This window comes from Phascolarctos cinereus, unplaced genomic scaffold (genome assembly GCF_003287225.1).
Source record: "Phascolarctos cinereus isolate Bilbo 61053 unplaced genomic scaffold, phaCin_HiC Scaffold_6;HRSCAF=336, whole genome shotgun sequence".
Taxonomy (NCBI): Eukaryota; Metazoa; Chordata; class Mammalia; order Diprotodontia; family Phascolarctidae; genus Phascolarctos; species Phascolarctos cinereus.
In genome coordinates, this window is record NW_027556069.1 from 1,455,734 (window position 1) to 1,483,624 (window position 27,891).

Consider the following 27,891-nt stretch of genomic DNA (forward strand, 5'->3'; position numbering starts at 1 on the left):
ATGGGGGGAGTGGGAGGCTGTGTGCAGGGATGGGGAGGAAGCTCTGGAGCTGCAAGACTCAAGAAGGTAAGGGGCCTTGGAAGGATGAGGACAGGGAGGGAAGGGGTGACGAGGGAAAAGGCATGGGGGACATGAAAGCAATGAAGTGGAAGAAGGAGGAGGAGGAGGACAAGGAGAATGGGAAGGAGAAAGGAGTGAGAGGAAAAAGAGGAAGGGGAGGAGGAGGGGGAAAGGAGTCCTGAAGAGGAGAAGAGTAGAGAAGAGAAGGGAGAGAAGAGGAGGGGCAAAAGGAGTTGGAAAGGAAGAGGAGGTAGAAGGGGAAAGAGAACTAGGGAGGGGGGAAGTGGATGGGGAAAGGAGGACAGGGAGGAGGAGAGAAGGGAAGGAGGGTGTAGAGCCCTCCCCAAAGCATTTTGAGCCCCCAAGACCTGAGAAAGGCCTAAACCCTGGATTGGCCAATCAGGAGGAAGACATTTTGGCCCAATCTGAACTTAACCTACCATAACGCTGTGTGTGTTCTGGCATGAGAGACATGCTTTGCTCTGCTCTCTGAGTGACCTCAAAATGCTCCTTCCTGTGTCAGCAACTACAAGGTCGGATGAAGCTGACCAGGAGCATTCTTCCATTTATGACCATCAAGGACAAGGGGCCTTGAACCGGACACCATCTTGAATAATGGGACTTTTCTTATCTTGTTATTTTATGGACACATTATGCTACATTGTGTTATGTTAATGGTAAAAGAAACACAGACATCCTGGATCTATAATTTCAATTGACACCTGGACATTCTCTTATTTTATTGTATTTACAATATATCCACTTAAGAAATTCCTTTCTTATATTATGGTTAACACATATGGAGACTATAATTTTGTCTGACACCAGCATCCTGAGCCAGGAAGGGAGAGGGGGGGGTTAGGGTCTAAAGATACAAAATCCCTTTCATATGTCCATCCTTGCGTTCATTGTCTCCAATGAACTTCCATGCATATCTGTATATGCATGTTCCACAAGCTTTGAGATAAATAAACACACTCAGCCTAATTTTGTTTGTCTTTCTTAGAAGGAATTCAATAAAGGTAGATAAGGGGCAAAAGGAAAAGAGGGAAAAGAGAAGGCAGGGAGAAGGGGGAAGAGAACTAGGTAAGAGGTGAGGGGAAAGGAGAACTAGGGAGAACTGCCCATCCCCTGCTCCTCCTCCTGCACCCCCTCACCCAATCCCCTCCCCGCCTCTTCCCCACTACATTTTCCTCTCCCCCACCTCTCCTCCTCACCCTTCTTCCCCCTCCCACACCCCTCCTTTCCTCCCCCCCCCCATTCTCTCTCCTACACTCCTCCTCCTCCTCCTCCTCCTCCCTCGCCTCCCCTCCCGCAAAAACCCTGTTCCCCTTCCCTCAAACTTCCTCCACCTCCCCTCCTACCTCACCCCTCATCCCCGACCCTTCCTCCCCCTACTCCTCCCAAAATCTTTACCACCCCTCCTCCCCCTTCCCCTCCCATTTCCCCTCCCCAACCCCTCCCTTCGCCCCATTGCTTCCCCCCTCCCTCACCCCTTTGCCCCTCCCCATCCCTTCCTTCTACCCCCTCCTCCCTTTAGCCCCTACCCAAAACTTTCCCCTTCCCCCTCCCCCCACCCGTTTACCTCTCCCCTCCCCCACATTTCCACCCCACCCCTTCCCCCTCTCCCCTTTGCTCCTCCCCCTGCCCCACCCTTTCACACACCCACACCATCTTGCCCCCCCAAACCTTTGTCCCTCCCCTCCCCACATTTTACCACACCCCTTTGCCCCACCCCCATCCCCCACCCTTTCCCCTCCCCCACCCTTTTACACCTCCCCCCCCACATTTCTGCCCCACCCCTTTCTCCCCACCCTCACCCCTTTGGCCCTCCCCCGCCCCTGCCCCACCCTTTCATCCCTCTCCCACCCCAATCTTTTGCCCCTCCCCAAACCTTTTCCCCTCCCCCTCCCTTTGGCCCTTCCCCCACACTTATACCCCTCCCTATATTTTCGCCCCTCCCCCACCCCCACACTTTTACCACACCCTTTTGCCCCTCCCTCACCCTTAACTCCTCCCGCTCCCCTTCCCCCACCATTTTACCCCTCCTCCCAGCCTTTCTCCCTCCCCATGCCTCCCCTCCCCCACCCTTTCTCCCACCCCCACCATTTCACTCCTTCCCCAACACCACTTCACCCCTCCCCCCAACCTTTTAGAGGGGGGAGAAGGAGAGGGGAGGTGGAGAAGGGGTGGGGTGGGGGATGGAGGAAGGAGAGTGGGGGAGGTGATTGGCTCAAGGGTGGATGAGAGGGGAGAAGGAGGGTTGGGGGAGGAAGGAAGAGGAGTGGGGGAGGGTGGAGGGTGGGGAAAGTGAGGGAGGGGAAGGGGCAAAAGGGTGGGAGGGGTCCCATGCTCCCTCCCTCTTCCTTCTCCACCCATTTGCGCCACCCCCACTCTTTCCCATCCCTTATCCCTCCCCTTCCCCCACCACCCTCTCTCCTCTCCCTCCCATACCCCCATTTTTTTTAAGGTTCATGATATGCTGAAACCTCCAATTGGGAGTGAAGTGGGACAGGATAATTGTCAGAGAACTAAAACAGTTACATGTTTATACTATGAAGATACTATAATGTATATAATGTGAATATACTATCATAATACAAACATGTAAATAATACAAATATTATAACAACACAAATAAATTAGACGAAACTAGGCCCCACCTAACCTCAAACCTAAAACCTCAACTTCAGAATCTGAGGGTTTGCTGTACCAGGTTCCAAGGCAGGCCAGATCAGGTAAAGAACTATATTAGTTGGTTGAAGAACACAACAAAGACCAGTACTAGTAGATAAAAAGTTAACATTTTTTTGGTGAGGTCTAGTCATGTGATTTCATTGGTTTAGGAAAAAACCAATGAGGAAACTTCTGACAGAATGATTGTTCTATGATGTTCTAAGAACACAAGTGACTTGCCCAGGTCACATAGTTATTAAGTGTTTAAGATAGCATTTAAACTCAGATCTTTTTGATTTTTTAAGTCCATTACTCTGTCTACTAGGAAGGAGGGAAGTAAGCATGTATTTGCCTGCTATGGCCTACTATATCCCAGACACTGTGCTAAGTGCTTTACTAATATCTCATTTGATCGTCTCAAGAACCTTGGGAGGTGGGTGCTATTATTATCCACATTTTACAGAGGAGGAAAACGAGACAGACAGAGATTCACTAACTTGCCCAGAACAACACAGCCAGTGTCTGAGGCTGAATTTGAGCTTGGGTCTTCCTGACTTCAGGCCCAACTCTATGTCATGCTGCCTCTCTAAATTAGAATTCAAATATAAAATTAAAATGGGTGAAGCCAGAATAATAAATAGTACAGATTAAATAATATGTAGGGATAAAAGAAGTCTGATGCTATATTTGAAATGCTCTCTTTGCTCTTCACTAGGAGGAACTAAGTAATGTCAGGGTACATAGGTGAGATTAACCTGGAAGTTAGCACCAAATCCTATTATTGCCTGACCTAAAGGCAATCGTTTCCCCTGTTTTCTTAAGTGTTAGAAGTGGTATAATTGTGGAAAAGATTGGCTCTGATTGTATGGGCATTGGAGTCTGTCATCCCTGTCAGCTGTCATCTGATATCACTCCTCCCCTCCCACTCTCACTTCTGACCTCATCATTCAGCTGAAACCACTTTGTCTAAAGTTACCAATGATCTCCTAATTGCCAAATCTAATGGCCTTTTCTCTATCCTCATCCTTCTTGCCATCTCTGCAGCCTTTGACATTGTCAATCACCTCCTGGATATTCCTTCCTCTCTGTATTTTCCTGACAGTAAGAGTTTTCTCTTACCTGTCTGGCTGTTCCTTCACACTCTGCTGAGCCTTTATTCATGTCCTACCTATTAATTAGTTGTCCTCCAAGGATCTGTCCTAGGCTCTCTTATCTTTTCTCTCTACACTCTCTCACTTGGTCATCTCAGCAGCTCCAATGAGTTCAATTACCATCCTTCCAGATGGTTCTAAGATCTAGTTGCATAACTTTAACATCTTTCTTGATCTCTCCAGTCCTCATCTTCACCCAATGTCATTTGCCTATTGGACGTCTTAAACTCAACATATCCAAAACAGAGCTCTTCATCTTTCTCTTCAAATGTATCCCTCTTCCAGACTTTTTCACTGCTGTCAAGAGCAACAATATTCTCCCAGTCACCACTCTTGCAACTTTGGTGTCATCCTTGACTCCTCACTCTCACTCACCTTACATATCCAATAAGTTGCTAAATTTTATCACTTCTATTTCCACAATATCTCTTATATATGACCCTATCATCCCCCATTCCACTTACACAGCCACCTTCCTAGTTTAAGCCCCATCACTTTTTGCCCAGAAAACTGAAATAGTCTTCTTTTAAATTTTTTAAAAATTAACTTTCATTTTCAACATTCACTTCCATAAGATTTTGAATTCTAAATTTTCTCCCCCTCTCTCCTGTCCAAGATGGTGTGCAATCTGATATAGGCTCTAACATATACATTTATATTGAACGTATTTTCACATTAGTCAGTTGTAAAGAAGAATTAGAACCAATTTTGTGGAAGAACCACAAGAAAGAAGAAATAACCAAAAAAAGAGAGCAAATAGTATTCCTTTGATCTGCATTCAGACTCCATAGTTCCTTCTCTGGATGTAGACAGACAGCATTTTCCATCATGAGTCTGTTGGAGTTGTCTTAGATCCTCGTATTGCTGAGAAGAGCCAAGTTTATCAAAGTTAGTCATTGCACAATGTTGCTGTTACTGTGTACATTGTTCTCCTGGCTCTGCTCACTTCACTCAGCATCACTTCATGTAATTCTTTCCAGGTTTTTCTGAAGTCCACTTGTTCATCATTTTTATGGAACAGTAGTGTTCCATTACATTCATATACCACAATTTGTTCAGCCATTCCCAAATTGATGGGCATCCCCTCAATTTCCAATTCTTGGCCACCACAAAAAGAGCCACTATAAATATTTTTGTACATGTGGGTCCTTTCCCCATTTGTATGATCTCTTTGGGATGCAGCCCTAGAAGTGCTATTGCTGGCTCAAAGGATATGCACATTTTTATAGCCCTTTGGGCATAGTTCCAAATTGCTCTTCAGAATGGTTGGATCAGTTTACAACTCCACGAGCAAGGCATTAGTGTCCCAATTTTCCCACATTTTCTCCAACATTTATCATTTCCCTGTTTCGTCATGTTGGCCAATCTGATAGGTGAAGGGTGGTACCTTAGAGTTGCAATAGCCTTTTAGTTGGTCTTCCTTCCTCAAGTCTCTCCCTATTCTAATCCATCTTCCACACAGCTGCCAAAGCACTTTTCCTAAAGCATAGGTCTGAACCCCTCCCCTACTCAGTAAATTCCAGTGGCTCCCTGTTAGCTCTAGGATCACATATAAGCTGCTCTTTTTGGTATTTAAAGCTCTCCATAACCTGGCCCTTTCCTACCTTTTAAGTCCCCTGTACACATCCTTTGGTCTAGACATACTGGCTTCCTTGCTGTTCATAACATGTTATGCCCCAGCTCCTCTGCACCTGGCTGTACCCCATGTCTAGAATGCTCTCCTCCTCACCTTTACCTTCAAGACTCGGCTCTAACACTACCGTTCTGGGCTAGACCTTCCTCAGGCAAGTCCCGTGGTGGTTTAGGTTTAATAGTGGAACAAAAGGAGACAATCATATATCATTTGACAGTTAACAAATGAAGATTTACTTAGTCATAGCAAGAGAAGGATATTCAATAGGGATGGGCATTGAAGATGCCTCAAATTGATTCAATTGAGAGAAGCTCTCTTGCCTGAGTCATCCTTCATGTTCTACCAAACATCAGAGCTCCCATAACTCCTAGCAGTTAATTTGTACACAGGTGAACAAGAATCTAAGTAGGCAGGTGGCTCAGTGGATAAGGTACAGGGCCTCAAGTCAAGAAGACCAGAGTTCAAATCTGGCCTCAGACACTCACTAGCTTTGTGACCCTGGACAACTCACTTAACCTCTGCTTACCTCAGTTCCTCATCCATAAAATGATTTGAAGAAGGAAATGGCAAACCATATCAGTATCTTTGGTAAGAAAACCCCATATGGGGTCACAAAGAGTTGGATGTGACTGAACAACAATAAACCAGGAAATGATGTTAACAGCCTGACCTTTTACTCCCCTAAGCCAACCAGGTCTTGAGGATGGTCTCAGTACCTTTTAAAGAAGGGGTAGGAGTTGGGACATTGCTCTTATCACAACTTTCCACCCCTTGGTGGAAAGGTCCTTAAGGTCTTCTTGAGGACCTTCTACCACCTAAAAGACTTTAGGGCTGTTAATGGTGAACCCTGACCTTTGATATTCAAGAAGACTGAATAAAAATAAAGAAGGTGGCACTAAAGAAGGAAAAGAAAAAAACAAAGCAAACAATGTATCTGCTACCTGAAGGAGTGACTCAATTTGGGAGTGTCCCAGGAGACTCCAGGGACTAAACAATCAGGTCCGTGTGGTAGGTGATGCCAATGTAAAACAGTGACTGTAATTAGGAGCAAAACCAGCAACTTTGCTTCAGCAAAGATGCTGACGCTTCTACACAGTCATTGATCTTCATCACAGGCAAGGGAGAACTGCCCTGCACCACCACCCACTTCATGTTCCTTGGCCCACCAACAATAGTTTCCCTAACCCTGTGAGCATTACTGGGTAGGTAGGAGGAAGATACAAGATCTTCAACCCATGAGAGGCCTCTGAAAAATGGCCCCTCTTCTTTTGCAGGGGCTGCTTTGATATTTTCACTTCCCCTTTTTTGGCAGAAAGAAAACCCCCTCCCAACAACAGCCACCTTTGGTCCTTTAAGCCCTCCTTGGGGAAGAGTTGTAGAATGCTCTTTAGGTATTGTACTGAAGGAATGAAGTCAGTTTTATATTCCATTAAACAGTGGGCCCCAGGGGGCCTGTTTCTGCTGCACACGCCACTACCCAATCTTGTGCCATGGGGCTCCTTACTGGAAGGGAGAGGGAGGGGGAGGAAAAGAGAAGGAGGGAGGGGAGAAAAGAAGGGAGGGGGAGAGAGAGACAGAGAGAACTTTTTTAAACTACTACAACTCCCCCACCTGCCCTCATGAGTTGACAGGAGTACAGCTGGTTTCTTCCGGGTGTTCTTTCAAGTGCTTCTCCCAATGGCTTGCACCAAAGACTCACAAAGTCCACAAGAAACAATTCCTGTTGGTCACTTGAATTTGTTGTTGTTGTTGTTGTTCAGTTGTGTCCAATTCTTCATGACTCCATGGATCATACCGTCCATGGGGTTTTCTTGGGGAAGATAGTGGAGCGGTTTGCCATTTCTTTCTCCAGTGGTTTAAAGCAAACAGAGATTAAGTGACTTGCCCAGGGTCACATCTAATAAATGTCTGAGACTGGATTTGAGCTCAGATCTTTCTGACTCCAGGCCCAATGCTCTATCCACTGAGCCATCCACCTTCCTGTCCCATTATCTTTCCATGTCTCATTTTTATCCTGGACTTGCAAAGGTAATTTTTAAAATCTAAGTGAAAAACATTGTAGTTATTGTTTTCAACATCATCCTATATATATTAAGCTCCTTTTGAATTCCGATTTTATCATCCAGTGTATTTGCTTTCCTTTCCTTCACGACATCTGCAATTTTGACAAGCATGCCTCCTATATTTTCCTCAAGATTAGTAATAAAAATTTTGTACATTACAAGGCTGTGTTCCCTCTTGGTTCTTTAGGGTAGAATAGAGTAGGTCCTCAGAATCTTTCCCTTGCTCCAGGCAATACTCTGTAGGTATCCCAGTTGGATCTCCCCTTCCCTCCAGGCATTCTGTCAGTACTCCTTCCCCTTTTCTCCTCCTTTCTGATCAGTTCCCCTCCTTCCTCAGTCACCACACCAACCCAGTCCTGACCTTTGGGCCTACTCTTCACAAGGATTATGAACCTGAGTTCTTTTATCCCCATCCCCACCCCAGCTGTGGGGCAGATTTCACACCACTTCAGTGAACAAGAAATAATGAACTCCAATCCTTATAGTTAGATGGCCATGCCTAGGCTTTACCATCTGTTTTGTCTCTATACTCTCTAGACACCCAGGCATTTTTTAAAATTTTATTTTATTTTTCCCCCAATTACATGTTAAAACAATTTTTAACATTTTTCCCTTTTTCATTTATTTTGATTTATCAACAATCACTTCAATAAGCTTTTGAGTTTTAAATTTTTCTCCCCCTCCCTCACCAAGGCAATGTGCAATCTGATATAGGCTATGCATATAGATTCCTATTAAACATATTTTAACACATTAGTGATGTTGGAAGAATTAGAACCACTAGGAAGAACCACCAGGAAAAGGAAACAAAACACAACAGAAGAAAAAAAATAGCAAATGGTATGCTTCAATCTGCATTCAAACTCCACAGTTCTTTCTTTCGATGTGGGTAGCATTTTCCATCATGAGGCCTTTGGAGATGTCTTAGATCCTTGTACTGCTGGGAAGGGTTAAGTTTATCAATATTAGTCATCGCAAAACGTGGCTGTTATTATGTACAACATTCTCCTGGTTCTGCTCACTTCACTCAGTATCAGACCATAAGTCTTTGCAAGTTTTTCTGAAGTCTGCCTGTTCATCATTTCTTACAGCACAATAGTATTCCATTACATTCCTATACCACAACTTCTTCAGCCATTCCCCAATTGATGGGCATCCTCTAAGTTTCTAATTCTTGACCACCACAAAAAGATCTTCTAATGTATATTTTTGTACATGTGGGTCCTTTTCCCATTTGCATGGTCTCTTTGGGATATAGCCCTAGAACTGCTATTGCTTGGTCAAAGGGTATGCACATTTTTACAGCCCTTTGGACATAGTTCCAAATTGTTCTCCAAAATGCATTTCTTTCTTCTCCACTGACTTCTCTTTTTAAGTTATATTCCACTTTTTACATCCCAATATTAATGACGATATCCAAATTGAAAGACCAAGAAAGTCTTTAGTTCACTCTCAGACTATATCAACATACATAAAATGGAGAGAGTGTCAGGCCAGTTATTGAGGTCATTCAGATTCAAATATTATTATCTAGCTGGTTCAGATTCAAATGGAGTTCTCTATTGCCATAGTGTAATCACAATTTGTCAGATAATATAGATTAACTGAAGGGAGATTAATTGAAGGCCACTCAAAGGCCAAATTAAACAAACCAATACAGTTTCTCCAGCACATTTAAATGTTAACAGTCTTAGAATTCCAGGTCTGTGTCTTGATTTGCATTTTCTTTTTTTTGGAGACCTTCATGTTGCTCCTCACTTTGCTGATTTTGTCCTTATCTACTTAAAGGACTGGATATTGATATTCTGCTATTCAGTCTTTTCCCAAAAGCCATTCTTCCCCTATTCTTCCCTATTCATACACAGATTTGACTCCCTTAAAGTTGGAAGGGGCATTCTTTCAGTAGGTCTTTGATGAGGCAACTGGTGAGCCTTGGGGATACAAAATATTCATCTCGGTAAAGGTAGAACACAACACATTCTTCTGATTTTGTTCTTGTTTTTAAGTGGAGGGAGATCTCTTTCAGTTCCCCAAATTTAATCCCTCTAGGCTTCTTCAAAGGTAAACTGAGTTCTGAGGAGATCCCCTCATAGAACTAAGGCCTAGGTTGGTTGGTTGTTGTCCTTCATGTTTGAAGGGGACCAAAATGACACCACTATGTTGGGGTTAAAGCAGAGTGTGTCCAACTGTGACTGCTCAGCCCAATGTGAGCTCAGAAGGCTCTATCACAGGTTGGGCACAAATACTCCATATTAACATTTGGGGTGGAGATTGCTCTAAATGTTCACATCTCATGTATCTTTCAAGCTACTGCAAATCTGCTTTGCTCATAGAGCACAGGGGCAACACAGCTGGAGGGCCTAAGAGATGTTTTAAGGTACTTATCTTCAGGTACCAGTTAGAGGTTTGGAGTATACTCACATTGGTCTTTCCTTGCTGAATAGCACAGCCAGTTTATTCTCTGATATCCCAGAAGGGAAAGGTACCTTACAGTAAGCAACTACAGTCTCTAGAAGAATCTAGAGATGCAGCTAATTTGTGCAATGGATAAAGCACATGTGAAGATGTGAATTCAAATCCTGCCCCAAATCCTAGCTGTGTTACCCTGGGCAAGTGACTTATTTCTGCCTCAGTTTCCTCATCTATAAAATGAGGATGATAATAATAGCACATATGTGCCAGGGTTGTTGTGAGGGTAAAATGATACATTTGTAAAGTATTTTGCAAACCTTGAAATGTTATATAAATGTTAGCTATTATAATTTTTAATTTTTTTTTTGCTTTTTGCTAGGCAATTGGGGTTAAGTGACTTGCCCAGGGTCACGCAGCTAGTATGTGTTGTGTGTCTGAGACCGGATTTGAATTTAGTCCTCCTGACTTCAGGCGGAGGCTATCACCACTGCCCCAATGTTAGCTATTATTATTGTCACCAAAAGCATCACCAGAAATCTTGCTAGTGTGAGTTCACCTCCCTCTGCATTTAATGCTCATCCCCTTATTTCAATAATCTCCTTATGTTCCAATCCTGAATGACTATGCCATTTATTCTTGGCTTGGCCTGCCCAAGGCCAGACCCCTGATAATTTTAGGTTCAGTATTAGAACAAAATGAAACACTTGTACATCATTCTACAGGTAGCCAAGGGAAAATTGTTTAGCATAGCAGGAGAAGGGTGTGTTCCACAAGGTTAGGCATTTAGGTCATCTCAGATTTGGTTCATCTGGGAGAAACTTGCTCAGATAGCTTCTGGAGCTGATCCTGTATACTTTGTACTTAGGTACCTGGGAAGTGACAACTCTTTAGTCCCCTAAGCCAAGCAATTATCACAAATGTTTACACTACCATCTGAGGAAAAAAACTAGCCTAATGCGTGGAAGCAGAGGTTAGCTTACTATTCCGACCACAGCTACCTTCTTTCTGCAGGAGACTTTTCCTGACTCCCCCTTCCTGATTCCACCCCACCTCCCCCCCACCCAGCTGTTCAAGCCTTCCTCTCTAAGATTTTCAATGTACTTGGTATTTCTCTTGCTCTCTCTATATATACATGTTGTCTCTCCCATTTGAATGTAAGCTTCTTGAGAGCAGAATCTGTTTTTGCTTTTTCTTTGTATCCTCAGCATAATGTCTGGCACATAGTAAGTTTTTATTATATGATTCTTGATTTATTGATCACTTTATACTTCTGATATCACAGGTAGGGATGTGCCAATCAACTGGAATCTTCCTGACATAGATGCAAACTGGAGAGTGGGTGGCACTGTATTTTAAAAAAGGAGGAAAGTAGAGAGGAATAACAAGGCAGAAGAAAGGGATGTGACAAAGCTATAAATAGCTTGTGGATGAATCAGACTAAGCCAGCAAAAGCAGAGGTTTTAAGTTGCTCTCACACCTAAAGAAGAACACATAAAGCTAAATGACCCATCCTAGAACTAACCAAAACCAAGCTTCTTTCTAGTTTCATTAAAAACAGTCTACGATGCTCTAATATATCCACATTTTTTATTTCTTCTGTGGGAATCTCTCTGAAAAACTTCTGAAACTCTCTAAAAAACTCAGAAAAAAACCTTGTTGCTATAGGATAACTCACAAATAAGTCGAATTGAGAATTTCCCTCACTTGTCCTTCCTTTACTTCTGGCAAGGTTGTTTTTAGTGTTTTTACTCTGATTCACTGATATTTGGCACAGGAAAGAAAGGAGACTACCATCTTGGAGCTAAAGAACGATCTTCAAACACAGATAGAAGAATTGAAAAGACAGAAAGAAGAAAGGATACAAGAACAGAAACTACTTCAAGAACAAGACCAAAAATTGTGTGAGATTCTTTGTGTGCTCCCATACAGCCTTGACAATGACTCGGTACTCAGCATAGAGGAGCTGAACCAGTTCAGAAATCACCTGGCAGCTCTGGAGGAAACAAAGGTATAATTGCTTCTTGACATTCTTCCTGTCTGTGTGTTTCACTCACTTCTGAGGTGCCGTATAACTTCTTTGCTTTTATAGGCAAAGGTGATGGGAAGAATTTGTTAGCACAAAGAAGCAGATCCTACTCTGTATGGAAGATCTGGATCACACTCCAGAAACATATTTTGAGAGAGATGTGGTATATAAGGATGACAAGACTTTCTGTCTGTCACTGGAGAACATAACAGCCCTAAAGAATCTGCTTTTACAGGTATACTGCTGTAAATTCAAGATATTAGTAACTTGAGTGTAGAACTTTGGAAAGGAGCTGTGGCTAGAACCTCGACAATGTTTGCTTCATTTCTGGATGCGGGTTTACTAGGTACGGCCCAGTAGTTTCATGTTAACTTTAGAAATCTATACTTTTTTTTTTCTTTTCTTGCCTTATAGAAAAGTGGCAAGCTTATAACCAAGATAGTAACAATAATGATTTCCATTGCTAGAGTTCTTTAAGGTTTGCAAACTGGTTTGTTCACAAAAACTCTGTGAAAACCCAGTGATTGGCAGAGGTGACAAAATATGGGAATAGTCACTGTTGGAGAAGCACAATAAAGTTGGTCTAATCATTTTGAAAAACAATTTTGGGGGCAGCTAGGTGGCACAATGGATAGAACACCAGCCCTGAAGTCAGGAGACCTGAGTTCAAATCTGGCCTCAGACCAAATACTTGACACTTACTAGCTGTGTGATCCTGGGCAAGTCACTTAACCCCAATTGCCTAAAAAAAAAAAGAAAAGAAAAGAAAAACAATTTGGAGAAAAAAGGGACTAAAATGCTCATACCCTTTAATCCAGAGATCCTGCTATTAGGCATATGCTCCAAGGAACTCAATGATTTTTTAAAAAATCTCCATATCTACCAATTTATACAGAGTAGAACTTTTTTTCATTTTAAATTTTAAAAATTTTATTTTTAACATTAAAAAAGTTTTGATTTCTAAATTCCTTCCCCCACCCATTGAGAAAGCAAGTAATATGGTATCAATTATACATGTAAAGTCATGTGAAACATATTTTCACATTAGCCATGTTGGCAGAAGTTTCTGTGGTAGAAAAGAAGTAGAAATAAAATGGCCATTATTTGGGGAATGTCTAAACAAATTGTGGTACAAAAACATAATGGAATGTTACTACATTGTAAGACATGATGAATATGAAGAATTTAATAAGAAGAATTGAAAGAATCGTGGGAAGACTTACACGAACTGTTGATGCAGAGCGAAATAAGCAGAACCAGGAAAACCATACAGAATGTCTACAATCATGTAAGTGGGAAGAACAAAAACAATACTGAATGCTATGTAAGTATTGTATGAAGCTCATTCTCAAAGAGATGAGAAAGTACACTTCCCTACCTTTGCAGAGGTGTGAGACTATGGATATGGAGCATTACATATCCTGTCTGACTGTTGATGGGATCATAGCATTCATAGATCTAGAGGTAAAAGGCCATCTAGTTCAAGCCCTTTATTTTGCAGATGAGACACTAGGGAAGGCCCTTACCTAGTCACACAGGCAGTAAGTAGCAGAGTTAGGATTTCAGTCCTCTCACTTCAAGTTCAGCATGTTCACTACCATACATTTTCTCATTAATTTTATAGATATACTATTTTTCCCTTTTCATTTTGATTTTGTTGTTATAGGAAATGGTTCTCTGGGTAGAGGATAAAAGAGGGATATTCAATCAAAGACCCCAACTATTGGGATGAGGTCTCACTATTTGATAAAAACTACTGAGAAAAATAGAAAATAGTCCAGCAGAAAAAAACAGGTTTAGACCAAGATCTCACACCATGTACTTTAACAAGCTCCTGATAGATAGACCTAGATATACAAGGTCCCATCATAAACCAATTAGAGGAGAAATGAAGAAAACACCTTTCACAACTCTAGGTGGAAAGTTCAAGACCAGACAAGAGATACAGAGGAGCATAGAAGGTCCATGGAAATGGACAGTTTCGATTCCATAAAATTGTAACAAAATGCAGTTAAAATTAGAAAGATGACAAATGGTCTATATAACCACATGAAAAAAATGCTTCAAATCATTAATTATTGTGTTGTTGCTGTTGTTCAGTCATTTCTGTCATGTTCAACTCTTCATGACTCTATTCTGGGGCTTTCTGAGCAAAAATACTAGAGCGGTTTGCCATTCCTTCTCCAGCTCATTTTTATAGATGAGGAACTGAGACAAACTGGGTTAAATGACTTGCTGGGAGTCAGACAACTAGTAAGTGTCTGAGGTCAGATTTGAATTCAGGAAGATGAGTCTTCCTGATTCTCAACCCAGTGTTCTATCCATGAGCCACCTAGCTGTCCTGTACTAACAAATGGAGCTAGGGCAAGAGTCATGGGAGCATTTATCCTGAGGCAAGCCTCTATAGTACTGACCCCTAAAGTCTATAAGGACTTAGAGATTTTCCATAAGGACTCGGCCTCCCATAATTCCCCATGTTCTTCAAACTTGTGGTAAGTTTTGTTCTTGTAACTAACTCATGGTGAATAGTTGTTTGCTCCCACCCATTCACCACCTGTGGGCTCCTGATAGAACTTTATTTATAGTAAGCTTCCAGTCTTTTTCACCAGCTTGCTCAGCTGCCTTGGATTCTAGTTAATATTTCTGTAAAGCCCTAAAACAAACAGAAGCAACACTGAACTATTGTCTGAAAGGCCTTAAACAGGAACCCAACTCCTAGCCAATTTTCACTTCCTAGCTACTTCCAAGCCATGTTGCCTCAACCCCTTGTCAGTGGAATGTAGTTTCTGTCCCTAGGATTCTGGCTCCTGATAGGTTAACTTTTTTTTTTTGAGGCAATTGGGGTTAAATGACTTGCCCAGAGTCACATAGCTAGTGAGTGTTATGTGTTTGAGGCCATATTTTAACTCAGGTCCTCCTGACTTCAAGATCAGTGCTCTATCCACTGTGCCACCTAGCTACCCCAATAGGTGAACTTTTGTCATATATTGCCTGGAGTCACGGAATTATCAGGCCATCATAGCACTTCCAACCATTTCTAAACCATGTTGCCAGTCATGCATTTCTCTCCTCCTTCTACCTCCCTTTTATGTGTTACCTTCCCACATCAGAACATAAGCTCCTTGAGAGCAGTGACTGTCATGCTTGCTTGTATTTAGATACCCAGTGCCTGGTGCATAGGAAGCCCTTAACTTTTTTTCATTAATTCACTCTGTTTTCAGCTGATCATATTTTGGACACCCACTCCTGTCTTCTGCCTTGTTGCTTCAACATCTTCAGCTATTTCTCTTTAAAAGGAGGTACTTTCCTTTGATTAGGAATGCATTTTCTTTGTTGCAGCTAGAAATGGAAAAAGCTGAGAATGAAGTGTGTGTGAAGGGCTATGCTCTCGAATCAGGGAACTCTGTCTCTGGTTACAAATATCTACCCAGGAGAGAGAAGCTCTGGCCACATTCATGACTGGGTCAAAGGCCACGATCAGAAAAGTGGTAAGAAAATATAATAGGCAAGACACGGGCAACCTTTCTGTCTTGGTATTTCAAGGTTCTGATTCTTTTCATTCGTGTGCCAGACATGGCAGAAAGAAAAGATTGCTGGTTGCTGTCCGACCTCTGACCTGTGAGACATTTTTTGTGCCAGGTGAATGGGATGCATTATCTTTGGTGTGTATACCATAGACTGTCAACTTCTATAACAGAACTTACTATGTTTTTCCATCACTTTTGGCAAGGAGACCATATATCTGTCTCTATGACTTCTGGGTTTTGGTTACTATGCTCTGAAAGTTATGGAAAACTTACGAAACTAATGACTCTCTTTTATTTTTATTTTATTTATGTATTTATTTTTGGCTAGGCAATGGAGTTAAGTGACTTACCCAGGGTCACACAGCTAGTAAGTGTCAAGTGTCTGAGGCCAGATTTGAACTCAGGTCCTTCTGACTCCAAGGCCGGAGCTCTATCCACTGTGCCACCTAGCTGTCCCAATGACCCTCTTTTATAGATTCATTCTTAGAAACCATCTTAGAACATACTTTTAAGTCATTGAATATCTTGAATTATGAACTAACCTTTTATTGCCAGTACTCTTGCCTGTTAATTAGAGCCCTGAAAACTTGGTAGATGATTAGGGGAAATCAAACTCTAAACTGAGGCTTGACTAAACAGAAGAAGCTTGGCATAAAACTAATGTTAAGACTGTTCTCGAGAAAAAAGAGAAGCACTTTTTGGACAGTTCTCCCCTTTGCAGCTACAGTTAGAAGTAGATTGGTTCAAGGATTTGAGGATTCAGAACTTGAAGGAAATGATTGAAGCAATCAGAGCGGAGCTGGCACTATATTGGGAAAAATACTTTCACAGCCAACAGCAGAAAGAAGCCTTTACATATTACTATAACAGTTAGTATGGAAACTGTATCAATACAGGCTTGCCTGCTTGCTGCTGCATTTCTATAAGCCAGATCTCCTGACAAGAAGAACATGTGTTTGAAAAGGAATTCAAGTCAGATTATTTTTCTGGTTATCAATGTAAATTGGTATTCTTGTACAGATGACAGTTTGTAAGGCTGTTGGAAGTGATCTGCAATTTTTCTCATTTGAAGCATTTCCTCTAGAAATGATATGACAGAGTAGGAAAGGAGTAGGAAACTTTTCCCTCTTGAATCTCTCAATGTAGCTGGCCACCTGGCATGATACACCCAAGCATCTATGTTTGTCAAGTTTCTGATATCCTACTGTGCTTAATCCTGAGGCAGGGGATGCAAAAGAAGTTTAGAAAATTTGGGTCCTACCCTTAAGGAGCTTATATTTTCATTGGAGAGAGATGGCTAACATGTAAACATGATAAATATCATGGAATAACCATACGAAATAGAAGGTAGTATGTGATTATATAAAAAAGTAATAGTACAATTAAATGCTACACAAACAGTAACTGAGATGAAATAACAGGGGAAAAACTGAAAGCAGGAGGTAGCTTTTGACCTGGGCTTTAAAGGATGGATAGTATTTCAATAGAAAGGGTAGAATAGATATAGCATGAATGAAAGCATGGAGGTTAGAATGAACATAGCACTATCTATTTAGGGAGGAGTGGGAAAGGTAAGGCTATGCCATTAGAGGGTTAGAACATGCATTCTTAACCTTTGTGTCATGGACCTTTTGGCAATCTGAAGTCTATGGACCCTTAATCGAAATAGTGTTTTTAACTGCATAAAATAAAACACAAAGGAAATCAATCATATTTAGTTCATATATATATGTGTGTGTGTGTATATATGCACACACACATATATATATACACATGTATATGTATATATATAGAGAGAATATGTGTATGTATGTGTGTATACATGCATATATAATTATATGTATCATACATTATATAATTATATATTACCATACAATAAAGATGAATATGAATATATACTTATTCTGTGAGTAGAGAACCATTAAAAGCTTTTAGTCATATGGTGATTATTGTTTTTATTAAAGTTAGTTTAGAGAGATTGTCATGTGCCCTGTGTTAAGCACTGGGATTACAAAGAAAGACAGAAAACCAGTCTTTGCCCTCAAGGAGCTCACAACTAATGGAAGAAACAACATACAAACAATTATGCACAAGCAATATCCAATGCAAACTGTGTAATCTAGCATTAAGGGGAAAGGCTTGTTATAGAAGGTGGGATTTTATTTAAGACTTGAAGGCACCCAGGGAAACCAAGAGGCAGAGATGAAGAGGGAGAAAGAGCCAATAAAAATGCCTAGAGTGGAGAGAGGGAGGGTCTTTTCTTAATATTTATTTATTTATTTTTAGTTTCCAACATTCACTTCCACAACATTTTGAGTTCCAAATTTTCTCCCTATCATCCTTTCCCCACCCCAAGACAGTGTGCATTCTGAATATCCCTTCCCTAATCTGTCCCCCTTCTATCTCCCCCTTCTCTTATCCCCTTCCCCTTCAATTGTAGCAGGATATTTCTTGCCTATATATCTTATTTCCCAGTTACATGTAAAAACAATTTTTTAACATTTGTTTTTAAAACTTTGGATTCCAAATTTTCCCTCTTCCTCCCTTCTCACTCACCCTCATTGAGAAGGCAAGCAACTTAATACACATTATACATGTGTAGTCATGCAAAATACTTCCGTAGTAGTCATGTTGTGAGAAACTGTATTTCCATTCATCCTATTCTACCTGCCATTTATTCTATTCTCTCCTTTGACTCTGACCCTCTTCAAAAGCGTTTGCTTCTGCTTACCCCTTCCACCTTATTTTCCTGAAGGGTAAAATAGATTTCTATATCCAATTGAGTGTGTATGTTATTCCCTCCTTAAGCCAAATCTGATGAGATTAAGATGCACTCATTCCTCTCACTTTCCACTTCCCCTCCACTGTAAAAGCTTTTTCTTGTCTGTTTTATGTGAGATAATTTACCCCATTCTACCTCTCTCTTTCTCTTTCTCCCAGTATAATCCTCTCTCACTCCTTAATTTTTTTTTAGATATCATCCCTTCATCTTCAATTCATTCTGTGTCCTCTGTCTATATATATATATATATATATATATATATATCTATCTATATATATATATCTATATATATATATATATATATATACTATCTATATGTTTCCCTACAATTACCCTAATACTGAGAAAGGTCTTATGAGTTACAAATGTCATCTTTCCATGTAGGAATATAAACAGTTCAGCTTTAATAAGTTCTTTATGATTTCTCTTTCCTGTTTACTTATTCATGAGTCTTGTATATGAAAACCAAATTTTCTATTTAGCTCTAGTCTTTTCATCAAGAATGCTTGAAGTCCTCTATTTCACTGAATGTCAATTTTTTTCCCCTGAAGTATTATACTCAGTTTTGCTGGGTAGGTGATTCTTGGTTGTAATCCTAGTTCCTCAGACCTCTGGAATATCATATTCCAAGCCATCTGATCCCTTAATGTAGAAACTGCTAAATCTTGTTATCCTGATTGTGTTTCTACAATACTTGAATTATTTCTTTGTGGCTGCTTGCAATATTTTCTCCTTGACTTGGGAACTCTGGAATTTGACTATAATATTCCTAGGAGTTTTCCTTTTGGGATCTCGTTCAGGAGGTGATCAGTGGATTGTTTCCATTTCTATTTTACCCTCTGGTTCTGGAATATCAGGGCAGTTTTCCTTGACAATTTCTTGAAAGATGACGTCTAGGCCTTTTTTTGATCATGGCTTTCAGGTAATCCAATAATTTTAATATTATCTCTCCTGGATCTATTTTCCATGTCAGTTGTTTTTCCAATGAGATATTTCCCATTCATTGTCTTCTATTTTTTCATTCTTTTGGATTTGTTCCACAGTGTCTTGATTTCTCATAAAGTCATTAGCTTCCATTTGTTCATTCTACTTTTTAAGGAATTATTTTCTTTAGTGAATTTTTGGGCTTCCTTTTCCATTTAGCCAATTTTTTTTAAGGCATTCTTCTCCTCATTGGTATTTTGGACCTCTTTTGCCATTTGGGTTAGTCCATTTTGAAGGTGTTATTTTCTTCAGTATTTTTTTAGGTCCCCTTTAGCAAGCTGTTGACTTATTTTTCATGATTTTCTTCCATCACTCTCATTTCTCTTCCCAATTTTTCCTCTACTGCTCTTACTTGCTTCTCAAAATCCTTTTTGAGCTCTTCCATGGCCTGGAACTGATTCATATTTTTTTCTTGGAGGCTTTGGATGTAGGAGCTTTGACTTTGTTGTCTTCTTCTGACTGCATGTTTTGATCTTCTTTGTCACCAAAGTAAGATTTTATGGACTGAGGGTTTTTTCTGCTGCCTGCTCATATTCCAAGCCAATTACTTGAGTTTTAAACTCTTTGTTAAGGTAGGGGTCTGCTTCCAGTTTGGAGAATGCACTGTCCCAAGCTTCAGGGGTTTTGTGCAACTGTTTTCAGAGATACTTCTAGGGACCTATACATTTTCAGTTCTTCCTAAATGATCAAGGGTGAGGTGTTTAGTCTTTTCCTGGCCTGTGCTCTAGTCTACAAGTGACCACAAGCACTCTTTCCTGACTTGGAACTGTGAAGAGGATTCTCTCTTTACCATCGCCAAAAGTTCTACCACACCAATGGTCCTCTTCACCCCAGGACCATCCAGAGCTGAAACTCAGATGCAAGCATGGGCAAAGCAAGAGAATCCTGCCTCAGCACCAGCAAAGAGATCCCTGCAATCCCCCTCTGATCAGCCACTCAATCTCCCCACCATCTGTGGGTCAACAGTTTCAGAAGCAGCTGCCTCCTGTGCCAGGACTGGGGCCAGACCACTCTCCTCTGTCATCGAGGTCCAACAGATCTTTCCTACTGACCTTCTAAGTTGTCTTTCTCATTTGTGAGTTGAGAAGTCTGGAAACTGCTACAGCTGCCATGTGATTCAGTCCCCTGAGGCCTGCTCCAGGTTCACTGAGGGCCCATCTTTTCCTGCATGGTCCACACTGAACTGTGCTCTTCTACCATCCCAGCACAACAGACCCTTCTTATCAACCATCCAGGTTGTCTTGGGCTGGAAATTTGTTTCACTGTGTCTTTTTGTGGGTTCTGCTGCTCTAGAATTTGTTTAGAGCCATTGTTTACAGCTATCAGACAGGGTTTGGGGGAGAGCTCAAGCAAGTCACTGCTTTTACTCTGCCATCTTGGCTTCACCCCCTGAGAGGGAGAGTCTTGTTTGAGGAACAACAAGGAAACCAGTGTCACTGGACCATAGACTATGTGGAAGAGAATAAGGGATAATAAAACTGGAAATGTGGTTAAGGGCCAGGTTATGAAGGGTTTTCAAAGACAAACAGGGCCTATTCTGTTTGATCCTGGAGGTAAAGGGAACCATTGGTGTGACTTTATTAAATTTCATTGAAGAGGAGATAACAAAGAATTGCTCTTTAGGAAGATCACTTAGGTGAGTGAAGGATTGACTGGAGTGGGGAAGAGACTGGAGACAGGGAGTTCAGAAGGCTATTGCAGTAGTCTAGGTGTGATGTGATGAGGGCCTGCAGTAGGGTATTGGCAGTGTTAGAGGAGAGAAAGGAACATATGTGAAAGATGTTGTGAAATTAGAATTGACAAGATTTGGCAAAGTATGTGATATTGGAGATGAGAGAGTGAGGAATCATGGTACTGGTAACTGGGAGGATGGTGAGTTTAGAAGAAGGGAGAGTTTGGGGGAAGATGAGGAAGAAAGATATCAGTTCAGTTTTGGCCAAGCTGAGTTTAAGATGTCTGTGGGGCATCTAGTTCAAAATATCCGAAAGGCAGTTGGAGATACGAGACTGGAAGTTGAGAGAGGCTTCTAGAACTGGATAAAGAGATTTGAGAATCATTGGCATAGAGATGATAATTGAGTCTATGACAACTGATGAGATCACCAATCAAAAAGTATAGAGGGAGAAGGTTTCCCAGAATGGAGGCTTTAGGGGATACCCACTGGTAGTGGGTACAAACTGGATGAAGATCCAACAAGAAGAACTGAAGATCAGTCAAACTGGTAGAAAGAGAACCAAGAGACAGCAGTGTTTTGAAAACCTAGAGAGAAAAGAATATCTAGGAGAGGAGGGTGGGTTGACAGTGTCAAAGACTACAGAGAGGTCAAGAAAGATGAGGATTGAGAAATGGCTATTAGATTTGGCAATTAAGAAATCATATGATTGTAATGGAATACTATTGTGCTGTAAGAAATGATGAGAAAGATGCTTTCAGAAAAACCTGGACTTATAGGAACTGATGCAAAGTGAAGTGGGCAGAACCAGGATAATGTTGTACATAGTAACAACAATATTGTATGATGATCAACTATGAATTACTTAGCTATTCTCAGCAATACAGTGATCCAAGACAATTCTAAAAGACCTATGTTGAAAAATGCTATCCACCTTCAGAGAAAAAAGCTGATGGAATCTCAATGCAGATGGAAGCATACTATTTCTTTAAGCTTTCTTTCTTTTTCTTTTTTTTTTGTCTGCACTTTCTTTCACAGCATGACTAATATGGAGATATATTTTGCATGACTACTCATGTATAACATTTATCAAATTGCTTGCTTTCTTAGCAAGGCGAAAGGAAGGGGAGGGTGGAAGAGAATTTGGAACGCAAAATTATAAAAAGTAAAGGTAAAATTTTGGCTTTACATATAATAGGGAAAATATCAAAAGTCAAATAAATAAAGAGATCATAAATAACTTTAGAGAGCATTGAATGATGAGGTCAGAAGCCAGACTGGAAAAAGCTAAGAGAAAGAGGAAAGTAAGTGAAGGCACAGATTGTAGACAGCCTACTTAAGGAGGTTAGCTACAAAAGAGAGGAGAGGTCTATAGGTTAATAGTCAGCAGAGATAGATGTATCAAGTGAAAGTTTAAGGGTGGAGGAGATACGAGCATGCTTGTAGACATCAGGGAAGCATATAGTAGACAGGGAGAAAAGAAAGATTGGAGAGAAAGTAGGGATGAGAGAAGGGACAATTTGCTGAAGAAGATGGGATGGAGTGGATCAAGTGAGGCTATAATTATTCAGAGGCTGTGATCAGAGAAGAGTGTGACTCATTATACTTGGAAATTTGGGGCATTTCACTATACTGGAAACAGGAAAGACTAGCAAGACTTTAGAGGAATTTTAAAATTTGGCTTCTTTGTCTCCCTCACACAGAGAACTACACAGAGATCTTGCTAAAGCTCCACGATGAAGAAATTGTGAAGTTGAAACACTATTATGACCTGCACAAAGAGCTATTTGAAGGTGTTCAGAAGTGGGGAAAGAACTGGAAACTTTTCTTGGAATTTGAGGTACTTTTTTTAGAGGGAGGGAGGGAGGGAAAGGCAAGAAAAGAAGAGTGTAATAAATTGTCCTGAACACAATTGCTTAAACCCCACTCCTTGGTGCAATGAGATTTCTGAAAGCTGGTTTTGCCTCCTAAGTATCCTCATTACCACAAGCCATGTCTTGCTAACTTCTCATGAACCTACTTAAAGATCACTTCTGGTTAGGAATACTTTGGATTCCTTTTCTGGCAGCTTAGTTGTTAGTGCAGGGAAGGAATACCTTTCTGGCTCATGAAGTGTATGGTTTTATGAAATTAAAGGACTCCCAAGAACTAAATCTTCCTTCTGTGTTTGGATTTATTGCTTAAATAGTAGCTCTCATTAAAATTTATTGTCTCCATTTACAGCAGCAAATGACTTTAGTAATAACCTTGTGTTTGACAAGTGTAAAGACTTACGTTTTTGAGAGAAGAATTCATTATTTAGTAAAAAATTGTTGAAAAAGCTGGAAAGCAGTCTGGCAGAAATTGGGCATAGACCATTATCTTACACCATTTCCCAAGATAAGGTCAAAATGGATACATGACCTAGATAGAAAGAGAGATATTACAAGAAAATTTGAAGAACATGGAATATATTACTAATCAGACTTATGGAGAGGTGAACAATTTATGAATAAACAAGTGATAGAGAGCAGTATGAGGTGTAAAATGGTTAATTTCAGTTACATTAAGTTAAAAAGGTTTTGTACAAATAGAACAAATGTAGCCAAGATCAGAAGGAAAGCAGAAATTTTATACATAGTTTCTGAAATTAAGTTCTCATATCTTAAATATATACAGAACTTTGTCAAATCTATAAAAATACAAGTTATTCCCCACTTGATAAATGGTCAAAGGATATGAACAGGGAGCTTTCCAATAAAGAAATCAAAATAATATATAGTCATACGAAAAAATGTTCTGAATCATTATGGATTAGAGAAATGAAAATTAAAACAACCTTGAGATATCATTTTACACCTACCAGAGTGGCCAAAATAATTGAAGAGGAAAGTGCCAAATGTTGGAGGAGATACGGAAAAATTGGGACACTAATTCATTGTTGGTGTAACTGTGGACTGATCTAACCGTTTTGGAGACCAATCTGGAATTATGCCCAAAGAGTAATTAAACTGCCTATATCCTTTGACCCAGCAATACCATTACTAGGTCTATTTCCAAAGATAATTAGAGAAAAAGGAAAAGAACCTATATGTTCTAAAATATTTTATAGCAGCTCTCTTTGTGATGGCAAAGAACTGGAAATTATTGGGATGCATATTAATTAGGGGTTGGCTGAAGAAGTTATGGTTTATGATTGTGGTGGAATAATATTGTTATAAGAAATGATGAGCTTCATGATCTTAGAAAAACATGGATAGACTTGCATGAAATAATGAAGCACAAATTGAGCAGAACCAAGAAAACATTGTATGCATTAACAGCAATATTGCTTTAAGAACAACTTGGAGCTAGTAAGTTATTTTGACTCTTATAAATACCCAAATCAACTACACATGACCAGTGAAGGAAGATGGTATCTGCATCCAGAAAAGGAACTGATAAATAGAAGTATGTATAGAATTATTTTACATATAAATACTTAGTTGTTTCTAATGATAGCCACCTCTAGGGCTGAAGGGGTGAGGGGAGGAAAGAAAAAAAAAAGAAAAAAGTCACATGATAGCTTTAATATATATTTTAAAGGAATAGCAAGTTTACATTATAGATTTGCAGTTTCATGTGCAGTCATCTTTTTTTCTATTCTACTATGTTACAGAAATGCTTGTCTTATTTCTGAAGTTCAGAATAAAATCAATTTTAAAAAATAAATAGAATATATTGTCTCCACAGAATATATTGGCTTCAGATCCAAGCCAATTTTTGAACCATGGTGGAAATCTCTTAAAAGAAGAAAAGCACCAAGCCAAGCTCCAAAAAACACTCTCTAAGGTAGGCAATGCTTGGAGTGCTCTTCATGTTTTACATGCAAGGTCCTTCATTTCAAAATCTATCTTTGATAAAAGCAGAATCAGGAAAACAACACACACTGATTGGATGCTGCTTAATGACAATGACCAAACTTGGCCTGGAAGAAGAGTTAAGAAAATGTCCCTTAACATCCTTTTTCTTTGTAGAGGTGGGGTTTTTAGGTGTGGTACTGTCCAACTGGTTGATGTCTTGATTAGTTTTTTTGAATTGCTTTGCACCCCTCCCCACCCCACCCATTTTGTTCTTTCTGATGAGGGATGACTTCTGGGGGAGGAAAGAATGAGAGAGATACATTCAGGAATAAAGGTGATAAAAAAGAAAAAACAATAAATGCCTTTTAAAATCTATCCTTTAAGTTTTCTGTCCAACAGCGACTACAGTAATCTACTGTTTGATAAACCCAAAGACCCCAGCTTCTGGGATAAGAACTCATGATTTGACAAAAACTTCTGGGAAAACCGGAAAATAGTATGGCAGAAACTAGGCATAGACCAACATCTTACACCCTATACCAGGATAAAGTCAGAATGGGTGCACAATTTAGATATAAAGGCTGATACTATAAGCAAACTAGGAAAGCAAGGAAGTTTACCTGTCAGATTTATGGAGAATGGAAGAATTTATGACCAAACAAGGGATAGAAAACATTATGAAATGCAAAATGGATAATTTTGATTATATTAAATTGAAAAGTTTTTGCACAAACAAAGCCAATGCAACCAGAATTAGTAGGGAATCAGAAAGCTGGAAAACAGTTTTTACAACCAGTGTCTCTGATAAAGACCTCATTTCTAAAATACGTAGTGAACTGAGTCAAATTTATAAGAATACAAGTCATTCCCCAAATGATAAGTGGTCAACAGATGTGAACAGGCAGTTTTCAGAGGAAGAAATGCTCTAAATCACTACTGATTAGATAAATGCAAAACAAAACAATTCTGAGGTACCGTATCACACCTATTAGATTGGATAACATGGCAAAACAGGAAAATTATAAATGCTGGAGAGGATATGGGAAAACTAGAACACTAATGCATTGTTGGTGGAGTGATAAACTGATCCAACCATTCTGGAGAGCAATTTGGAACTATGCCCAAAGGGCTACAAAACTGTATATCTTTAACCCAGCAATACCACTTCTTGGTCTGTATCCCAAAGAGATCATACAAATGGGAAAAGGAACCACATGTACCAAAAATATTTATAGCAGCTCTTTCTGTGGTGGTTAGTAGTTGGAAACTGAGAGGATGATCATCTACTGGGGAATGGCTGAACAAGTTGTGGTATATGAATGTAACGGAATACTCATGTTCCATAAGAAATGATGAGCAGGTAGACTTCAGAAAAACCTGGAAAAACTTACATGAACTGATGCTGAGTGAAGTGAGCAGAATCAGGAAAACGTTGTACACAGTAACAGCCACATTATGTGATGACTAACTTTGATAGACTTACCTCTTCTTAGAAGTGCAAGGATCTAAGACATTTCCAAAAGACTCAAGATGGAAAATATTATGCAAATCCAGAGAAAGAATTATGGAGTGTGAATGCAGATGGAAGCATATTATTTACATTCTTTTTTGTTTTGTTTTGTTTCTTCTTTCTTGTGGTTCCTCCCATTGGTTCTAATTCTTCTATACAACATGACTAATGTGAAAATATGTTTAATAGGAATGTATCTGTAGACCACACACCATCTTAGGGAGGGAGGCAGGGTGGGAGGGGGAGAAAATTTAAAACTCAAAATCATATTCTTATGGAAGGGAATGTTGAAAACTAAAAATTAATTAATTAATTAATTTTTTAAAAAAGTTATCTGCCCAAGAAACAAGTCCTTCTATATTAATTTCTCTGAACAGATAGAATGCTACATGATAGCTCTCTCAAGAAGTCTATCCTTACTAGAGTTGCCAGTGAGTCACAAAGGACGTTCTCAGGATGGAGCTTCCTCAGGCATAAGGATTCTCATGAAGCTCCTACCATTGAGACTTGGGTTTTGCTGAATGCCATAGCATCAGGTGCCATCAAAACAAAAAAAAAATAGAAGAAATGCTTGTGGTTTATTTCTCTTTGCTCCATCACATGTTTTCTAAATAAACTGGGGTTTTTTCCCCTGATAATGAATTTTATGTACATTCTCTGTCTTGCTCTCATGTTTTGCTTAGAGTTACAAACATATTGAAATAGCACAATCAACCTCTGAATGGAAGAAGTCACCCTTTGAGAACAGCAAGATTAATAGGACGTTAGCGAGTTATTGATAGTAAGCTTTCCTTTTTTTAAATGACCTCAGCTGGAAGAGGAATTGAAAGCACAGATTGAAATGTGGGAAAAGGAACATTCCAAGGCTTTTGTGGTGAATGGCCAGAAATTCATAGAATATATGATGGAACAGTGGGAGATGTTTCATTTGAAGAAAGAGAAAGAAAAGCAGGAGCAAGTAAGTAAAAACAAAGAAAGAGAAGAGCTGTGAGCTAAATTGAAGGGATGGTGAGAGCATATACTTTATGTCCATCCCTTGCCTTCCATTTTGTGTGTGCTATAGACCAGCTTTGGGGCTCTGCCTTCACACCTCCATTTTGTTTTGATGTTGTGCTTATCACTGATGATTCTTATTCCTATAGCAACTAAAGAAGAACCAGCAAGCAGGAGCAGAGATGTCATATAGCAGCAGATCCAAAATACCCTGCAAGAAGCAAGGACTGGGACCTAATTCATCAGGCAAAGACTACAAGATAACAAAGCTTTACCTCATTAAAAAATCTGACTCCTAGTCAGAGAAGTATTGTTTGGAAAAAGGTAGTAGGAATGATATCCAAAATGACAGCTTGCTGGCTTGGCAAGTTTAATACAAGTTGATTGAGTGAATGCCATCAAAGCCCAGCACAGTTTACCTAATTGTTGCTTGCCCTCTGTTGGAAGTGAGAGAAGTCCCTGCCTGTGTACTGATAATCTCAAAGAACCTCTACCTTACTAACCACCATGATTACCCAGTGAATGCTCAGCCATCTATCTTATTTTAACTGCACTAAGGTTTTAGAGTATACTGAAGCAGG

The 27,891-nt window shown here is 40.1% G+C and overlaps 1 protein-coding gene across 1 annotated transcript; it reads left to right on the top strand.

The window, feature by feature from the left end:
- On the top strand, positions 1 to 27,609 carry LOC110202225 (protein regulator of cytokinesis 1-like). The gene is given in 10 exon segments (XM_020978247.1): positions 1 to 66; positions 11,770 to 12,013; positions 12,096 to 12,256; positions 15,361 to 15,385; positions 15,388 to 15,509; positions 16,270 to 16,417; positions 22,690 to 22,826; positions 24,698 to 24,796; positions 27,129 to 27,275; positions 27,460 to 27,609. Coding segments are annotated over 10 exon segments (1,299 nt in total).
- The last annotated feature ends 282 nt before the right edge of the window (positions 27,610 to 27,891 follow it).